The sequence below is a fragment of the Oryctolagus cuniculus genome, chromosome 13 (assembly GCF_964237555.1).
Source record: "Oryctolagus cuniculus chromosome 13, mOryCun1.1, whole genome shotgun sequence".
NCBI lineage: Eukaryota > Metazoa > Chordata > Mammalia > Lagomorpha > Leporidae > Oryctolagus > Oryctolagus cuniculus.
In genome coordinates, this window is record NC_091444.1 from 2,225,436 (window position 1) to 2,241,884 (window position 16,449).

The window sequence follows — 16,449 nt, forward strand, 5'->3', positions numbered from 1 at the left end:
GAGCCCTGCGGTGGCTAGCCAGGGTGTAAGGTGCCAGGAAGTAGGGCTCCCTCGGCACACAGGAAGTTTCTCCAGACAGGAAGTGCTCTCAGCAGCAGTGACTCACTACTGTCATCAGCGAACACCGGACTGTGGGGAGAGGTCTCTGGTCCTCAGCGTTAAAGAATCTAATCCAGACTCCTGGAGCTTGTAGGTGACAAAGGAGCGGTCTTTCCCTCTTCCCCGGGGAGGAGTCAGGTTGTGTAGCCCAGCCCACTGTGTTCTTGGGGACAGAGCCCCGGGGAGCACCTGTGGCTGGCTCTCGGTGGTCTGGGGACAGAGCCCCTGGGAGCACCCGTGGCCTGGCTCACTGTGGTCTGGGGGACACAGTCCCGGGGCACCTGTGGCCCGGCTCTTTGTGGTCTGGGGACAGAGTCCCTGGGAGCACCCGTGGCCTGGCTCACTGTGGTCTGGGGGATAGAGTCCTGGGGCACCTGTGACCCAGCTCGCTGTGGTCTGGGGACAGAGTCCCTGGGAGCACCCGTGGCCTGGCTCACTGTGGTCTGGGGGACACAGTCCTGGGGCACCTGTGACCCGGCTTGCTGTGGTCTGGGGACAGAGTCCCTGGGAGCACCCGTGGCCTGGCTCACTGTGGTCTGGGGACAGAGTCCCGGGGCACCTGTGACCCGGCTCGCCGTGGTCTGGGGGACACAGTCCCGGGGCACCCGTGACCTGGCTCATTGTGGTCTGGGGACAGAGTCCCGGGGCACCTGTGGCCCGGCTCGCCGTGGTCTGGAGCCGGAGCCCCTGCAGAGTTGGAGTGAGACAGAGGGACGTCCCTGCTCTGCATGTTCCCAGCCTCTCCTTGGTGTCCCCTCATGTCCCCGGCCTCTCCCCTGTCCACTCAGCCTTACAAGCTGAGCCTGGGTGCCAGGGTTAGAGCAGAATTTGGCTCTGCAGCTCATGCGAGACGTAGAGCCCCAAGGTCAGAAGCCAATGGTACTAAGAGGGTGGAGGCTTGATCCACTACTGTGTCTGGGAGTGGGGTCTCATGAGATTGTTTCAGGCCCTTGGTGGGGTGTGGTCTTGGAGGGCGTGGCCTCCAAGCAGGCTGGTTATAAAAGCCGGAGTCTCACTGTGTGCCTCCTGGGGCGCCAGGAAATCCCCCTGCCCCAGGCTCTGCCACTGCCACCCAGGGCCCTCATCAGAGACCAAACCCACGGGCCCCCCCATTTTGGACTGTGACCCCCCGCCAGGACTCCTAGCCAAAGCACCGTCTTCATGGTAGCAACAGAAAGCTGGCCGGAGCGCCGCCATGGCCGAACGGCCCGGGCCTGCTTTGCTCCAGTGTTAAGACAACGTCCGGACACAGCAGACGCTCAGCCAAGGCTTCCTTTGATCCAACTTTTATTTCCCACGTCACCCGAAGTGTCATTTGTCCGTGACGTAAACACACAAACCAGGAACAGCGGGTCACGGCCAGTGTCAGTGGTCAGGAGTCTGGGCAGTCTTCTGGGGTCCCCGGGGAGCCAGGCTGGGCACAGAGACGCACCCCCGGGGGGCAGCCGCAGCTCCGACCTGGGCTGGTGCCCCTGCAGACCACGGGAGAGAGACCCAGCAGGCAGGGGCCAGCCTGGCCAGATGCAAAAGTGGGGCTATGACGTCACCGCCGCCCTCTTCCTCCTCCTTGTTCACTTCCCTCTCTGAGCCCTTGAAATAAGCATCTTGCTAACCGCCAGATGCCCATGGCTCCAAACACGATCCGCGCTCTCCGCGAGGAAACGCTTGAGAGGGAAAACCAGCTCAAGTCGGGTCGTCCCCTCGGCACAGCCCGTACGGGACCCAGCTCACGGCAGAAAATGCTGGGAGGGGAACAGGAAGGGCTAAGCGCTAAAACCACTCAGAGGGCTGGGGAGGCAGGAGCACCGAGCCTGCGCCCCGCCTCGCCCCACTGCACACCCCCAAAATCACTCCACGCTGGCCCGTCGCACGGGCCCAGGGTCTCCGAGCTCGGGGAGCGCTCTGCTGTGCACAGCTCGCCACAGCAACACCCAGCTGGGCCAGGCAGAGACAAGACTTCACTTCCGCGTCCTCACCACGTGCCGCAGCCCACTGCCCCTCATCCACGACAGGTGACCGCCGTCACAGGAACTGGATGGGACCGCTTCCGGACACTGGCATGGTGGGGGCTCAGTGCCCGCCCCTGAGAAGCCGCACGGCAGGGCGGGCCAGATCATGGCTCTGGGGTCGGGCTGCCGGGCTTTAACGTCTTATGCTGATCCCGAGTCCTGCAAGCCAACTCTGAATCCTCACCTGTGAAGTGGCGCCGATGGCAGGCACAGTGCCGGCCCACAGAGGCACTGAGGGTGCAGGGGTTCCTGCGGCCACTCCCAGCGTGGCCCCGGGGTGGGGGTGGGGGGACAATGTCAACATCCCTGAGAACATGGCAGAAATGCAGAGCCCTGGGACCCCCCAACCTGCTGGTCCAGGCTGCCCCGTCGGAGGGGTGCAGCCACCTCTAGGGTAGCAATGGGAGACGGTGTCTCGTGGGACGGCCGTGGAGGGAGGGGGCCACACACACACACACACACACACCCAGGACAGGGACTGGTAAAAGGAAACTGGTAAAAGCAATGGGCCCCCTGGAAACGCAAAGCTCAGTACAGAAATGGCCCCTCAGCTCACTTGCGAGACCCAAGAGGTTTCACACAGGAAATCTGTGAGGAGCCCCGTGCGGTTCCGTAGCTAAACGATGACGCGTGGTTTCGTTTGTCTTAGTAATGCTGAGCGCACTGAGCCACTCCCTGCTTCTCTCTCTTTTACTACTTTTTAACTGTACTGGGTTGTGGCGTATCATGTCAAACTCTAATTTTATATTATAAAAATCTCAATTCTCTACCAGCAATGTGACCTCAGAAAAATAAAAATTGAGAAAAACACCTTGTATTTGCAGTCAGATGCTCCAACCCTGGGCTACATCCCCTGGCATCAGCCACGGAATCTGAACTTTCAACAGTACTCCCCATCCCCCCACCGCCTGGACCTCATACAAGGTCATCTGGAAGCAAGTCATCCATCAGTCACTCTTTGAGAAACGTTGCTAAAAGTCTCTATGGATAACCCTAAATTAATAGGCTCTGCAATGAAGCCACGGTTCCAGAGCTGAGAGTTTAGAAAGAGAGAAGGAGCGGCGGCGCCTGGCCTGGCTCCCGCTCCCACCCCCCAGATAGGTGAACACCTGGCCTGGCTCCCGCTCCGACCCCCCAGATAGGTGAACGTCTTCTGCCAGCTCCCTGCGTGCTGACTGTTCACAGAAACCAGTGCCGGGAGTCCTGGCGTTTGCAGGGTGTCTGACTACACGTGGAAACAGCCATCCCATTGGTCCTGTCGCCTTTCAATCTCAACATGTCCCGCCCACGCATAGAGCCAGACACTGCCCAGTGTTGCGGGATCTGCCAGTCTCAACAGCACCGACCAACAGTGGCCGGGACCCCAGGGTCTGACGGGTCTGACTCTGTTGTTCCAGCTTGTCACCCTTAACGACCGCGACCACACGACTTCACGCCTTCGGCTGCTTCACTGGGGGTGGGGAGTGGGGGGGGGGGGGTCGGGGGTTTTGCTTTGAGAAGACAGAGGAAGTGAGCACCAGGTGCGGTCCGTGGTGACACAGCTTAGGCAGCCGCAAGTGCAAGGCTGCATACGCCCTGGGGGTGACCGACTGAGCAGGGCCCAGAGGAGGCATCCTGCTTCCCGTCTCCGAGGGACGGGGCTCCTGGTGCAAATCCTGGCTGCTTCCAGCCCTTCGAGCAATGTGGGTAAAGCCCCGGGCATGAACAGCACACGGCCTGTCTCAGATCTGCTACTCTAAAAGCGCTCGCGCCTGCGTCCTCACAGGGTGAGCTTCCTTTAGAAGATTGAGTTGCTGCTTCAGCTGTAGAAAACCAGATACGGTTTATGCCTTACACACTTTTACCCAGGGGGCAAGCTACAGCACCAAAGACTTGGTATTCAGAGCCCGTCTAAGGGAAAGACGGAGGCACACTCGGCCGCTGGGGAGAGACCCAGCCGCACAGGCAGCCCTGCTCAGCGAGAAACCAACACAGCCCAGGTCACAGCAGGCTGGGGCCCGAGGGCGGGTCCCAACTTCGGAGATTTACGAAGAACCATCCAGGGCCAGACTGGACGAAGTGACCGCTTCTTAAGAGGAAGCCACATACCCGCCACGGACAGAGACCCCTGCAGGGGCTGAGTCGTGGCAAGGCGAGGCTGACAGCTCGGGCCAGAATGCAGGGACGGTGGCTCCAGGCACACAGGGTCCTTTCAAAGCATCTGTTTGGGGAATTCTACAGAAGCGAGAAACCGCTATCTAGTCATTCATTCCGCAGTAACCCCGGTGCTCTCCTTGAGGGGTGCCTCCGCACGCGCGGTGCGCAATAGGATATTCTCGTGAGTGAAAGCGGGGACGAGCTGTCGGCAAGCCTTGTGTTTTACCTGTCTCCGACACGACCTGTTTGTAGCAGTGAGCATAAATTAGAACTTCCGACTCCAGACACGTGTGTGCCCATCCACGGGGGGAAGGGCTGCAAAGTGCAGGGGAACGCTTTCATGATCGCCAAGCCCAGCTCGCTGCGTTCGCGGTGAGAACTGACGACGCCCGCAGCAGACACCGGTGCTCGGGGGCTGGTGTGCTTCCCACGCGGGAGCAGCCTGAGCTGTGCCGCTGAGTGCCGAGGGCAGAGGGCACCACGTGCAGCCCGGCACACCGGCGGGGACCTGCCCGTCGCCCGTCCGCTTTCAACTCAGGGGGCCTTTCCTGTCCTAAAGTTCCATCGAACCCACACATTTGTCGAACGCCTAGCACGTGCGAGTGTCACAGCCAAGTCTCGCTGAGGCATTGGACGGGACACGGGATTCCTGGGACGAGAGCTCACGGCACACAGCGCGGCCGGGAACCCACATCAGCTCAGGGCCTGGACGCTCCAGCGAGGCCACCGGAAGCGGAGGCCAGCGGAGTGACTGCCTCCCCATGGTCTCTTGTCAAAAACCCCTTCTTGTGCTATGGTCTCCGCCTACCCACCGCCCACCCCTGCTGCTCACCCCTGGCAAACACGGGCGGGGGCGCAGCAGTTTGCCAGCGCCCCACCTCCCTCCCGGAGCCAGCACTCACCAGCCAGGGTCGTCTTCTCCTGGCCAGCTCCTCCCTTCCCCCAACCCCCTGGGCCAAGGGTCGAAGGTCAGGCTCATGCTGATGCTGACCGCTGTCCCCCACTGCTGCGTTCAGCCCCTGATCCACTGCCAGGGTTGGTCTGCATGCCCGGAACCACCAGGGGCGCATCTGGCAAGCAAACTCGGAGGCGTGGGGGGCCGACCCGGACATCTGAGCACGACACGGCCCCACTGGGTGGCAGCAGCCAGTCGGGACCCTGGCCTGACCCGGGTCAGGGGCTGTGGCTGCTCCAGGCACATGTCACTCAGCAGGCTCACCAGCCAGTCCAGTGAGGTGGCTACAGAGAAATCTCCTGGGGTCCCTGGCGCCCACCCAGTGAGGAGGTCCCAGGTTGGAATCAGGACACGCACAGCTCTTTATGCCTCTGCGAGTTTAACAACCACGGTGGCGAGAGGCTGTGCCCTCCTACCCAGGAGGTAGGCTTATCGCCCAAGAACAGGGGGTGGTCAGGCCCCGGGCGGGAGCCAGTAACAAGCAGTTCTGGAAGCAGAGTGAACTGGTGTGGACAGCCACACCCATCAGACGCCCCCCCTCCTGGGTGCTATGGGGTGCCTGCCCACAGCCATCCACGGTGGCCCGGAATCCACCTGCTCCAACAGACGTCTGGGACCAGTTCTCAGCTGAGGCCCCTCGACAGTCTCGCCGCCACCCACCCAGGCTGGAGGGCAGCGTGCCTGCACCCCTCGGGGCTCCGGCCCTTGTCTCAGCCCTAAGCCCACATCTATTTCTGAACTCTTCCGGCACGTGGGGGAGGGGTGCTCTGATGCTGGGGACCTGCCACTGGCTCGCTCAGGACGGTACAACAGAGACTGGACCGGGAGCATGCGGCTCCGCCACGTTGTCCAACAGAGAACAGAGCGGCCGAGACAGCCAGCTGGCGACGGCCTGGGCCTCACTGCAGCCACCAGCTGCCCTGCCAGATTCAGCCTGCAGAGAGCCCCGGGCACAGACGACTGCGACACTAACCAGGGCGACACAGCCAGGCCTCGTGGTCTCAGAGCCCGTGGGACACAGGAGCTCAACGGGGCTTTGCGTGGACTGGAATCTTCCGTAAAAGAGCCTAACGCAGGCTACATAACCCCCAGGGACTCCCCAGGGAAATCCCTGTGACAAACAAGGACAGGGGACTGCGGCAGGGCCCAAGTGGCTGGGCGAGGACACTCTGTGCCCGTGGAATCGGCGGTTCTGTGCTCGCCGCCCACCGCACGTCCACACTCTACCAAGGCCCAGCACAGTGGGTGACATGGAGCCGGCGGCGCCGGATAAGTCCCCATCTCTGAAACCTCGACACCACGAGGCGGGATATGGACAAGGGCCCTTTCCCGCAGTCCCTGAGTGATGTGTCAGTGCTATGGCGCGCATCACTCAGAGTTGCCATAGCAACACAGACGCCCTTATCTTTTTCCATTGGTCTCCCCATGCCAAAAACCAGCTGGGAGCATCACGGGTGATGGTCGCTCTCTGGGGCTGACCCCTGGGGAAGGGGCAATGAAGGCCAATGGCTCGCGTGTCACCTGCTCTGGGGGCCCCGGCAGGCATGGGGCACGGTGCTGACCTCCCCGCCGGGCAGTCACCCTCTGGTGACTCTCGACGCCGTCAGGTTTTGAAAACCAGCCTCGTGGGTGTGCTTGGCCCTCCTCCTGCCTGAAGCTGACCTCCAGAGAGGACCACTGCGCACCTGCGCCCTCAGTGCCTCACGCCTGCACAGAGGCTGCCCGGAGCAAGCCCTCAGGGACACCTGCCCAGCCGCCTTTGCAGCTGCAGCCGTGGGCTCAGGGAGCCCAGGACACCACCACCCTCGTCAGCAGAGCCAACGGTGATTTTGCAGAGGTGAGCCTCCGGAGACCAAGCCTGGAGGCATGGCGCCTGCAGCAGCACCCGCTGGTGGAGCCGGGCCAGCCCCACACACACGCAGATCAGCACTCCAGCATTGCTGCCCCGACCCTGTGCTCATTCAGTCCTCGGGTGCCCGGCGCCGACTCTCCAGGTTTGAGAGGAAACAAATGGTCGATTTCAGGGAGCTGGGCCTCGGAGCCTGGTGCTAGGCAGTGGGAGGGTGGCGATACGCGAGGCGCATAGACAGACGAGGGCTTTGCCAGGGCGGCCGGCGCGTCTGTTGGCCTTCAGATGAAAAGCACCAAAAAGGATGGGGTGGATTCCGTGCTAAGCGCTCTGCGCGAACAACGCACCAATCCCCAGCCCCCACTCCCAGCCTCCGTCTCTGCTCCCTGGGGCAGCGCCTCGAGGCTCTGTGTGACTGTCCTGCCCCGCAGGTGGGTGACCAGAGCACGGGGCGGAGCCGCGGCCGCAGGAGGGGCGGGCCTACCGTGGTTGAGCCTGCGGATGCAGTCGCTCAGGACGGCGCTGAACCTCTTCTGGGCGGCGGCCTCGGCGAAGCAGAAGAAGCCGTGCCTGAGGAAGGGCTGCCACAGCACCACCGGGAACTCCTTGGGCAGGGCCACCAGGGGCTGCGGGGTCTCCTTCTCGCCGGAGGCTAAGGGCACAGCGGAAACAGGTGGTGTAACACACGCGCCCCTGACTGCAAACGCCTGCTCCAAGCCGTGCAGGTGCCGGGGTGCAGGATGGAGAGGTGGTGGGAGACGCCCTCACAGGCTCCTTTGACCACTCCCCGCCCCCCTATCCCCAAAGCTTCCCTGCCCCGTCCACCAGGCGGCTCCTCCTAGGGGGACAGCCAAGGCCACCAGGCGGCTCCTCCTAGGGGGACAGCCAAGGCCACCAGGCGGCTCCTCCTAGGGGGACAGCCAAGGCCACCAGGCGGCTCCTCCTAGGGGGACAGCCAAGGCCATCAGGCGGCTCCTCCTAGGGGGACAGCCAAGGCCACCAGGCGCTCTCTTTCTCAGCCTCCTCATGTCCCATGGCCCCTGTGGGTCCCCCGGGCCCCTGTGCGCTTGCTCTCCTGTCGCCACAGGCTCTGGCTTCCCTCCTCCTGTCGCTGTCAACAGCTCTGGCTGCTCTGCACACCCACCCCGGGCAGAGACCTGCAGTCCAGCCACCAGCTCCCTGAGGGCATCCTGACCGCCAGGCCCTGGCTTCGTCTTGGGGAGCTGTCCTGACAACCGCATCTGCAGCACTAGGGCTGCCAGCGACGCCTTCCTCTGGAAGCACCCGGGAGCACCCACCCCCTGGTTCCCGGCGTGCTTTTTATTTTTTTTTAAGATTTATTTATTTATGTAAAAGGCAGAGTTACAGAGAGGCAGAGGCAGAGAGACCTATTTTCCTCCACTGGCCCACTCCCCAAATGGTCCCGACGGCCAGAGCTGGGCCAATCCGGAGCCAGGAGCCAGGAGCTTCCTCCAGGTGCCCCATGTGCGTGCAGGGGCCTGAGCACTTGCAGGGGCCTGAGCACTTGCGCCATCTTGTACCGCTTTCCCAGGCGCATTAGAGGGAGCCGGATCAGCAGTGGAGCAGCCGGGACTCGAACTGCCATACGAGACGCAGGCACGGCAGGCGGAGGCTGAATCTACTGCCCCACAGTGCCGGCTCCCCTCACTCAATCTTCCAAAGTCAGAGCAGAAGCCGTCTCCCTGGGGACAGCTTCGCTGGCCCGGCCCCTGCCACCGGAGGCAGAGCTGGGTGCTCTCGGCCTCGCTCTCCCCAGGAAGCAGACCCCCTGCCGTGAGCGCCTGGGGGCGGGAGCTGCTGTGTCTTACAGGGGCTGCGCCCTGGCTCCCCGCACAGTCACGGAACCTGGTGCTGCGACAGCCCACACAATTTCAGAAGTTCTAAACGGCAGGCCTTTCACCTCATCTTGTCAAACCGACCCCTCTGTAAGCCTCATGCCATTCCAGGCACCCGGCCCCACCGCGCTGTGCTTGGGTGGTGACCACCGTCCACTCCCAGAGCCCAGGAGAAGCGGCAGGAGTCAAGTCCATCCGTGCCGGCCGCCCACCTGCACAGCAGCAACCCTGGGGCAAGACGGGAGGAGGGTGGCTGTCCCCTGGGAAGACGGGAGGAGGGCAGCAACCCCGGGGAGAGACGGGAGGAGGGCGGCCGTCCCCGGGGAAAGACGGGAGGAGGGCAGCCGTCCTGGGGAGAGACAGGAGGAGGGCGGCAACCCCAGGGAAAGACGGGAGGAGGGCAGCCGTCAGGGGCCTGGGGGTGCACTGGCGTCCAAGGAGTGGACGGAGACGCCCAGGTGGCTGCTGGCAAAGTATGACTCAAGGCCCGTGTAACTCAGGAAGAGAGCTCGTGGGGCACACGGAGGCGCTCACTCCGGGTCCTGGGCCTGGAGGGAGCCGAGTCAGACGCACAACGTGCGGTTTGGGGGACAAGCTCGGCCCCCCAGCGCCCGGCACGGGATGACCTGGGCAGAGCCGACGGCTGAGTCACGGCTGAGCCCCTGAGGACTGGAGGCTGTGGCCGTGGCACAGGACCCGCTGTGCCCTGCCTTCTCAGCACGGCAAGAGAGTGTTCAGGGCAAACACTGCCTTCCCAGCCTCCCCTGCTACTGAGTTCTGGTAGATAGGATGTAAACGGAGGTGGCAAGTGGCCCTCCCCTTCTCCCCCTCCTGGAATGACAAAGTGACGGCTGGCGCTCCAGCAGCCACCCTGGACTATGCCATTAAGGGCCACAGCCTAGAAGTGGGCAAGGGAGGGAACGGAAAGAGCCCAAGTCCCTGGCCAATGCATGGACCCGCCACACCCACCCTGGGCTTGCGTCTGAGCATCTTTGGTGAGATCATAAAATCTCACACACTTTGGTTTTTGGTTGTGTGTAGCAAATCAAATGCTAATAAAACACCCAATGAACGAGTCATTCCAGCAAACCCGGGGGTGTGTCCGACAGACGTCCCAGCACAACCCCACGCGATCAATCCCTTTCCTAGGCAGGTCACCACGCCTGCAGCCTCCCCAGGGACGCCACCTCGCACGCGGGGCAAGCCCGTGTATGCTCGTGCCCTCCTTGCCCTCCTGGGTGTCACCGGGAGCCCAAGGCTGCACTGGCCTTGGCACTGCAAAGCTTCCAGCCCCATGACTTCCACTGCCGTTAGCTCCAGTCTCCACGCGCCAGCGGCCTGCGTGTTTCCGAGTTGGGTTACAGAACGTCACCGTGATCCCCTGCGGAATATTCTGTTTCCAACGTTCCAAAGGCCACAGCACATAACACACCCTGGTCACTGCGATGCCCAGTCTGCAGCCTGGGCCGGCTGTCAGCACACAGGCCTGTGTTCTGTGTCTCCCTCCACTCCTTCTCACGACTTCACAGGAAACCAACACATACATTGTCTGCTCCCACTGAAGTCACTGGAAGGTTCTGGAAGCGTCTACGGCGCCGACTTGTAGGCACCTCCATCCCCGACTGCAGCCCCAGCCAAGGTGTGGGGGAAATGTACAAAATGCAATCAGGTGTACAGAGCACCTGCACAGTGGCTTTAGCTGAATTTACTTCCCAGTAAGCGGTTTAACCTGGGTTCCTGGGCCGTGTACTAATTGTCTAGTCACATGAAAAGCACAAGGCTTGGGGCATCCAGCTCCCTGCTGTGGCCTGGGAAAGCAGCAGAGGACGGCCCAAGTCCTTGGGCCCCTGCACCCACGTGGGAGACCTGGAAGAAGCTCCTGGGCCCTGACTTTGGATCGACCCAGCTCTGGCCTTTCAAATTAATAAAATAAACCTTAAAAAAAAAAAAGCACGAGGCTCAGCGTCCTGTGGCTAACGTGGTATCTCCCGCACGGATTCTACAAACGATATCTGGTATCAGAGCCGCGTTTCCAGCAAGAAGCCGAGCAAGTGCTGGTGTCGCGGCCGCGAGGCCGGGGCGGGGCGGGAGGGCAAGGCCCCCACACCCCTGGTCCCCGGAGTTCTCCGCTGGGTCACTGTCACGCCTCACCTTCCTGACGTGAACACAACAGAAGGAGCGAGACTCAGAAAGGCCGGCGCCAGGAAGATGCTTCTGGGTTTGCAGGACAGAAAGCAGCGGGCAGCAGCCGTCGCCGTGCACTGTGCGGCACGGGGCCAGCGGGGACACGGAAGCCCAGTCTCTCCGCCCAGTGCCGTATCCGTGACGGCTCCCAGCTGCACCCACAGTTGCGTGAGGGCACGCTTTGTGTTTACATAGCTGTGCGGCACTCTAACGCTTATTAAGAGGGCTTTTGTTCAAAATCAATTTAGGACATTTTCTTGCCTATCACCCTAGAATTAGGGGCCGGCGTCATGGCGTAGCCGGGGAAACCATCGCCTGCAGTGCCGGCGTCCCGGAACATGGGCTGCTCCTCTTCCAATCCATCTCCCTGCTATGGCCTGAGAAAGCAGCGGGGGATGGGCCAAGTGCTTGGACCCCCGCACCCACACGGGAGACGTGGATGAAGCTCCTGGCCCAGTGCCAGCCATTAGGAGAGCGAACCAGGGGATGGAAGATCTCTCTCTCTCTCTCTCTCTCTCTGAGTTTCAAAATAAACAAATAAATCTTCAAGAAGAATATTCTCTAACAGGTGCAGCCTTGCTACTGAAAACCGAGTGTGCCCCACGGGCTGGGCCTGGTGTCTTCCTGCTCCCGCGGCGTCACCACACCGGGCCTGCAGTGGCTTCCCGTGGGCCGCCAGCACAGACACCAATCTGGGGTGAGCACGCGGGACCGGAGCAGCAGACGTTATGGGCCTGGGGCTCTAGCCCACGGCCTGTCTGCTGGGCCCTCCTGATCACTTACGCCAGGTAACCCTTCACCATCGGGCTGTCCTGTGTGCCTCCAAACTCCCACAGCTTCCCCCCGGCAGCCAAAAGTACCCCCAGAGGCCAGAGACAGCCAGACGTCCCACCTGGGGGGCTGGGAGGGGCCCTGGCCCACTGAGAGCCGCAGGCCGGGCTGAGCAAGCCGGCGAGGAGAGACGGTGGCCTTGGGGAAGGGCGCTGACCACTCACCTGCGGGGTCAGGGAAGTGCCTGTCGGCCAGCAGGCTGTACTCGGCCTGCGAGGTGAACACCTTGCCGCCCACTGGGAGGACCCTGGTCCTCGGAGCAGCTCCTTTCTGATAGGCCTGGGAAGCAAAGGTGCAAATGAATGTCTTCTCCTTGTTTGGCTTTTTGGAAAATATCAGAAAAATACAGACAGACCCTTACCCACACCCAGACATAGCCACCCACAGGCTGAGTCAATGAATTAGAGTCATTTATTCAACAATCATGTTTGCATATAAACAAGTCTTTAGAAAAACACAGAAAGGAATATTTGCACCTGTCAGACACGTGTTTAACTGTCCATGTTAACTCCAGGCTGCATTTATGTGTATCAATAATCACGTAGCAATGCCAATTAACGCCTGATAGGCACACATTCCACACACGGCAGGCCAGATCCCCAACCCCAGGGAGGCTCAGGGCGGGCAGGCCCGGGTGGGAAGAACACATCCCAGGAACTTCCAGACCGGCCACGCCCGAGTGACCCTTCCGGTCACCAGCCCCCAGGGCCCTCTGGTAATAACCACGAGGTGACAGTCACACGTCAGTGCCCAAGACGCCTGGGGGCTGGCCACGGTGAGCCCGGGGATGACCCGGGGACCGTGGGACAGGTCCCTACAGTGAGTGTGCCGTGGATCTTCACCACAAACATCAGGATGCTGACCCAACACCATGCGGCGCGCATTGCCCCTGCTGCGGCTCTGCAGTGCGGTGCCGGGGATGGAGAAGCCGGAGCCCTCGGACGAGGCGGCATTTTGCAAACAGCAACCTGGAAGCAGTGAGGAACTGAAACCCAGACTGCGAGACCCGGAGCCTGGCGGCCGATCTAGGTTACGACAGAGTAACAGGGGCCACTCCGCTCGCAAACTCAGCGTCCCCGCCCTGGTGGGATCCCGGGTAGGACAGCAGCCAGAGCATATCGGGGTCGGAACAAAGCAGAGGAGCTCTGGTGGTGTGGTTTTGCCACCGCGCAGAGCGACGCGACCCAGACTGTAGCCAGGCGTGAGCCGTGCTCTCGGCTACGACAACCCCAGCACCGGCTTCTATCAGCCGCGCGTTAGGTGGGCCCCAAGGCTGCACAGGGATGGGGCCGTGCCCATTTCACGAATGAGAACGGAGCTCCGACTTCTATCACGGTCACCGGGGGGCACTTGCTCAGAGCCCATCTTGCCCACTAGACGGCCAGCATCAGTTTGCTCCACGGCTGTGGCTCAGAGCCCATCTTGCCTACTAGACGGCCAGCATCGGTTTGCTCCACGGCTGTAGACCCAGAAGCTTGCGCCCCAGTAGACACCCATGGGGGGACCACCGTGGGCACCTGCACCGCTCAGTCCCTAGGGAGAGCTCCCTCCGGTCAACCCAGTGGACACACAAGGGCGTGGCACAGACCACCGCAGCACGGACGCGACTCACCTCTCTGCTCTCGTAGCTCTCCACGGCAAAGTCATTTTTGACCACGATGTACCTGTCCTTCCATTTCTTGATGTCTTCAGCGAACTGTGTTAGCTCTGCTTCGTACAAAACCGTTCCAGGCTCCAGCGGTGGCTTCAGGAAGACACACAGCAGTCAGGGGTCACGAGAAGCGGCCAGCACCCTGCCCCACCAGGGCATCCCTGGCATGCCGCAGGCTGTCCCGGGGCTACTTTGTCCCCCCCCCCTCCGTCCTACTTTTAACCGAATGCAAACATGTGTCCTATTGGTACACCCACGATTTTCTTTAAAGATTTTTTTATGTATTTGAGAGTCAGAGTTACAGAGAGATGGATGTGGAGAGCGGTCTTGCATCCACTGGCTCACTCCTCAAATGGCTGTTAATGGCTGGAGCTGGGTGGATCCTAAGCCAGGAGCCAGAAGTTTCTTCCGGGTCTCCCACGTGGGTGCAGGGGCGCAAGCACTTGGGCCATCCTCCACTGCTTTCCCAGGCCATCGCAGAGAGCTGGGTTGGAAGTGGAGCAGCCGGGACTAGAACCGGCAGCCATGTGGGGTGCCGGCACCACAGGTAGAGGCTTAGCCTGCTACGCCACAGCGCCGGTCCCACCTGTGGTTTTCATTGCCCTCCATTATGCTACAGGAACAGACGCACGAGGCAGAAAGGCTGTAGTGACAGGGTTGGCCTTGCATTCACGAGGCACTTAATGAACGCCCGAGTGTGGTAGGCAAGTGGAAGCCACGGACATCACCCCCGCACCCTGCAGGTGCCTCGGGGGACCCCTGGCCAGCGGGAGAGGTTAGCGACTCCTCCCCTCCTCATCACTCCTGCCAGCGCAGCCTGCGGAGTCGGTGCTGGGACCAGGCGGCCACCCTGAGCTCTGCAAGGAGACCGTGTCTGCTGTCGGAGGAGAGGCCAGGCAGGCGTCAGCCGGCAAGCCACAGATCCCTCTTCTGCACTGCCCATCAGCCGTGGCGACGCCTGTGCTTGGGGGGCTCCACCCCGTTCCCCGGCAGGGCTTCCGCTGGATGAGCTGCGTAAGCGCACTTCCCAGCCTGCCCCACGGTGCCGCCCCCGCCCTGCGTGGCGTGGAGCATGGCCTCTGCCTCTCACTTGCACTCCGCCGACACTGATTTTCCCTTTACTAAAGCCTCACGGCGCCTCTGGGAAGCCATCCTGCTGCTTTCAAGCGACACTTCACCAGAGCCATGGGGAAGACTGGGGAGGGGGCCATCTCTTTACCACGCGTGTAAGGGAAGGACTCAGCTCCTGTGAAAATGCCACCCCTTGAAATGAGGCCGTGTCTGTCTCGCCTCACTGGGAGGACCTCACTCCTCTCCTTACTGTCTTTTATTTTTAAATATTTATTTATTTATTTGAAAGGCTGAGTGGCAGAGAGAGAGAAGGAGAGATGCAGAGAGAGGTCTTCCATCTGCTGGGTCTCTCCCCAAACGGCTGCAACAGCCAGGCTGGACCAGGCTGAAACCAGGAGCCAGGAGCTCCCTCGGGTCTCCCATGTGGGTGCAGGGCCCACCGTCTGCTGCTTTCCCAAGGGCATTAGCAGGCAGCTGGACTGGAAGCAGAGCGGCTGGGACTTGAACCATACGGGATGCCGGCACCGCAGGCAATGGCTTCTACATCAGCCCCGATTTTTCCCACTCCTCTCGTTAAACGAGGCCCAAACCAAGCCCGCTGTACTGCACGGTTCCTGTGCGCAGCTCCTCTGGCAGGCTGTGGCACTGGGGCCTCCTCCCCGCCGTCCTGGACCAGCAGCCCCGGAGATGGGGCCGGAACTTGTCCCCTGTGATTAGGGACAACAACCTGCTCTCCTTGTGCACCCCGGCCGGCCGTGGGATGTGCTGGTGACTCCGCCTCCTGCAAGCATCCTCCCGCCCCCTACTCATTCCTTCCGGAAAGCCCCTTGGGATCGGCACACGCCCCACTCCCCGCACCCTGCACTTCCCTTCCCAGATCTTTCTCCTGCTGTCCGGACTGTCTCTTCTCAGTGCACCCGGCTGGGCCCCGCCCCCTCTGATCTCCACACGTGGCCTCTCAGCCATCTACACTCTTCCCTCGATGATGCCCACGTCTTAGCCTCACAACTCCCAGACTTCTCCTCCCCAGCCTTGCCCCTCCCCTGAGCCCCAGCCGGCCCAGGCTCCTCCACGCCCGGGGGTGTCTGTCACAAAGCACCCCCGGGCTCAGGCGTCCCGGCCCCAAGAGCTCTGCGGCTGGGGCTCGCACCCCCTCCACGCTTCCTGCCCCGGGAGGACGACTCCACCCGCTTCCTCGCTCAGGTCAGAACCAAAAGGCTGGGCCTCTCTCAGCCCCTCACCCGCCACCTCGTCCTTATGGATGCTACAGCGCCCTGCTCTCCTGGCCCCCCTGCTCGCGTGCTGCTCCCTCGGGGGACTTCCTGTCATGAGTCACGACCAAATCCAAGCCCTCAGCGTGGCCTGGAAGTCTCCGGGCCCTGGGCCTCCCAGTCTCCAGTGCGCCCCGCACACGGCTCTGCCCAGGGCGCCCCCGGGCCTCTGCACTGGCTGCGCCCGCCGACTCTCCACGCGTCGGTCACGCAGAGGCTGTCCCCAGACCCCGGCTCTGGTGGGAGACTCTCGCTTTACTGCTCTTCATAGCACCTGCTCCCTGACACTCCTGGTGCTGCCTCCTCCTGCTTTTGAGTATGAACTCGGGGAAGGACGCCTTCCGCGCCCCAGACCAGGTGGGGGCTGCTCTGTGGAGCTGTCTGTGCTCAGCGGCTACAAAGAGGGAGCGGAGCAGGCGACTCGTGGAGAGATTCGTGCGGCTCAGTGATGAGATTCACCACGCCCACGCAACAGGCACTGTCATCCGACGTCTTAAAACTGACCTCGGGCGATGTCAGGGCACGGCAAGTAAAGCT

At 61.9% G+C, this 16,449-nt stretch overlaps 1 protein-coding gene across 1 annotated transcript in view; it reads right to left on the minus strand.

Moving 5' to 3' along the window:
* NIBAN1 (niban apoptosis regulator 1) overlaps positions 1-16,449 on the minus strand; it is a 111,417-nt gene that overhangs the window by 39,279 nt on the left and 55,689 nt on the right. Inside the window, exons 3-5 of the mRNA XM_008249920.4 lie at positions 13,532-13,663; positions 12,084-12,198; positions 7,533-7,700 (exon numbers count right to left, since the gene is read on the minus strand). Coding sequence (XP_008248142.2) covers positions 7,533-7,700; positions 12,084-12,198; positions 13,532-13,663 — 415 coding nt within the window. The remainder of the gene's footprint in view (positions 1-7,532; positions 7,701-12,083; positions 12,199-13,531; positions 13,664-16,449) is intronic.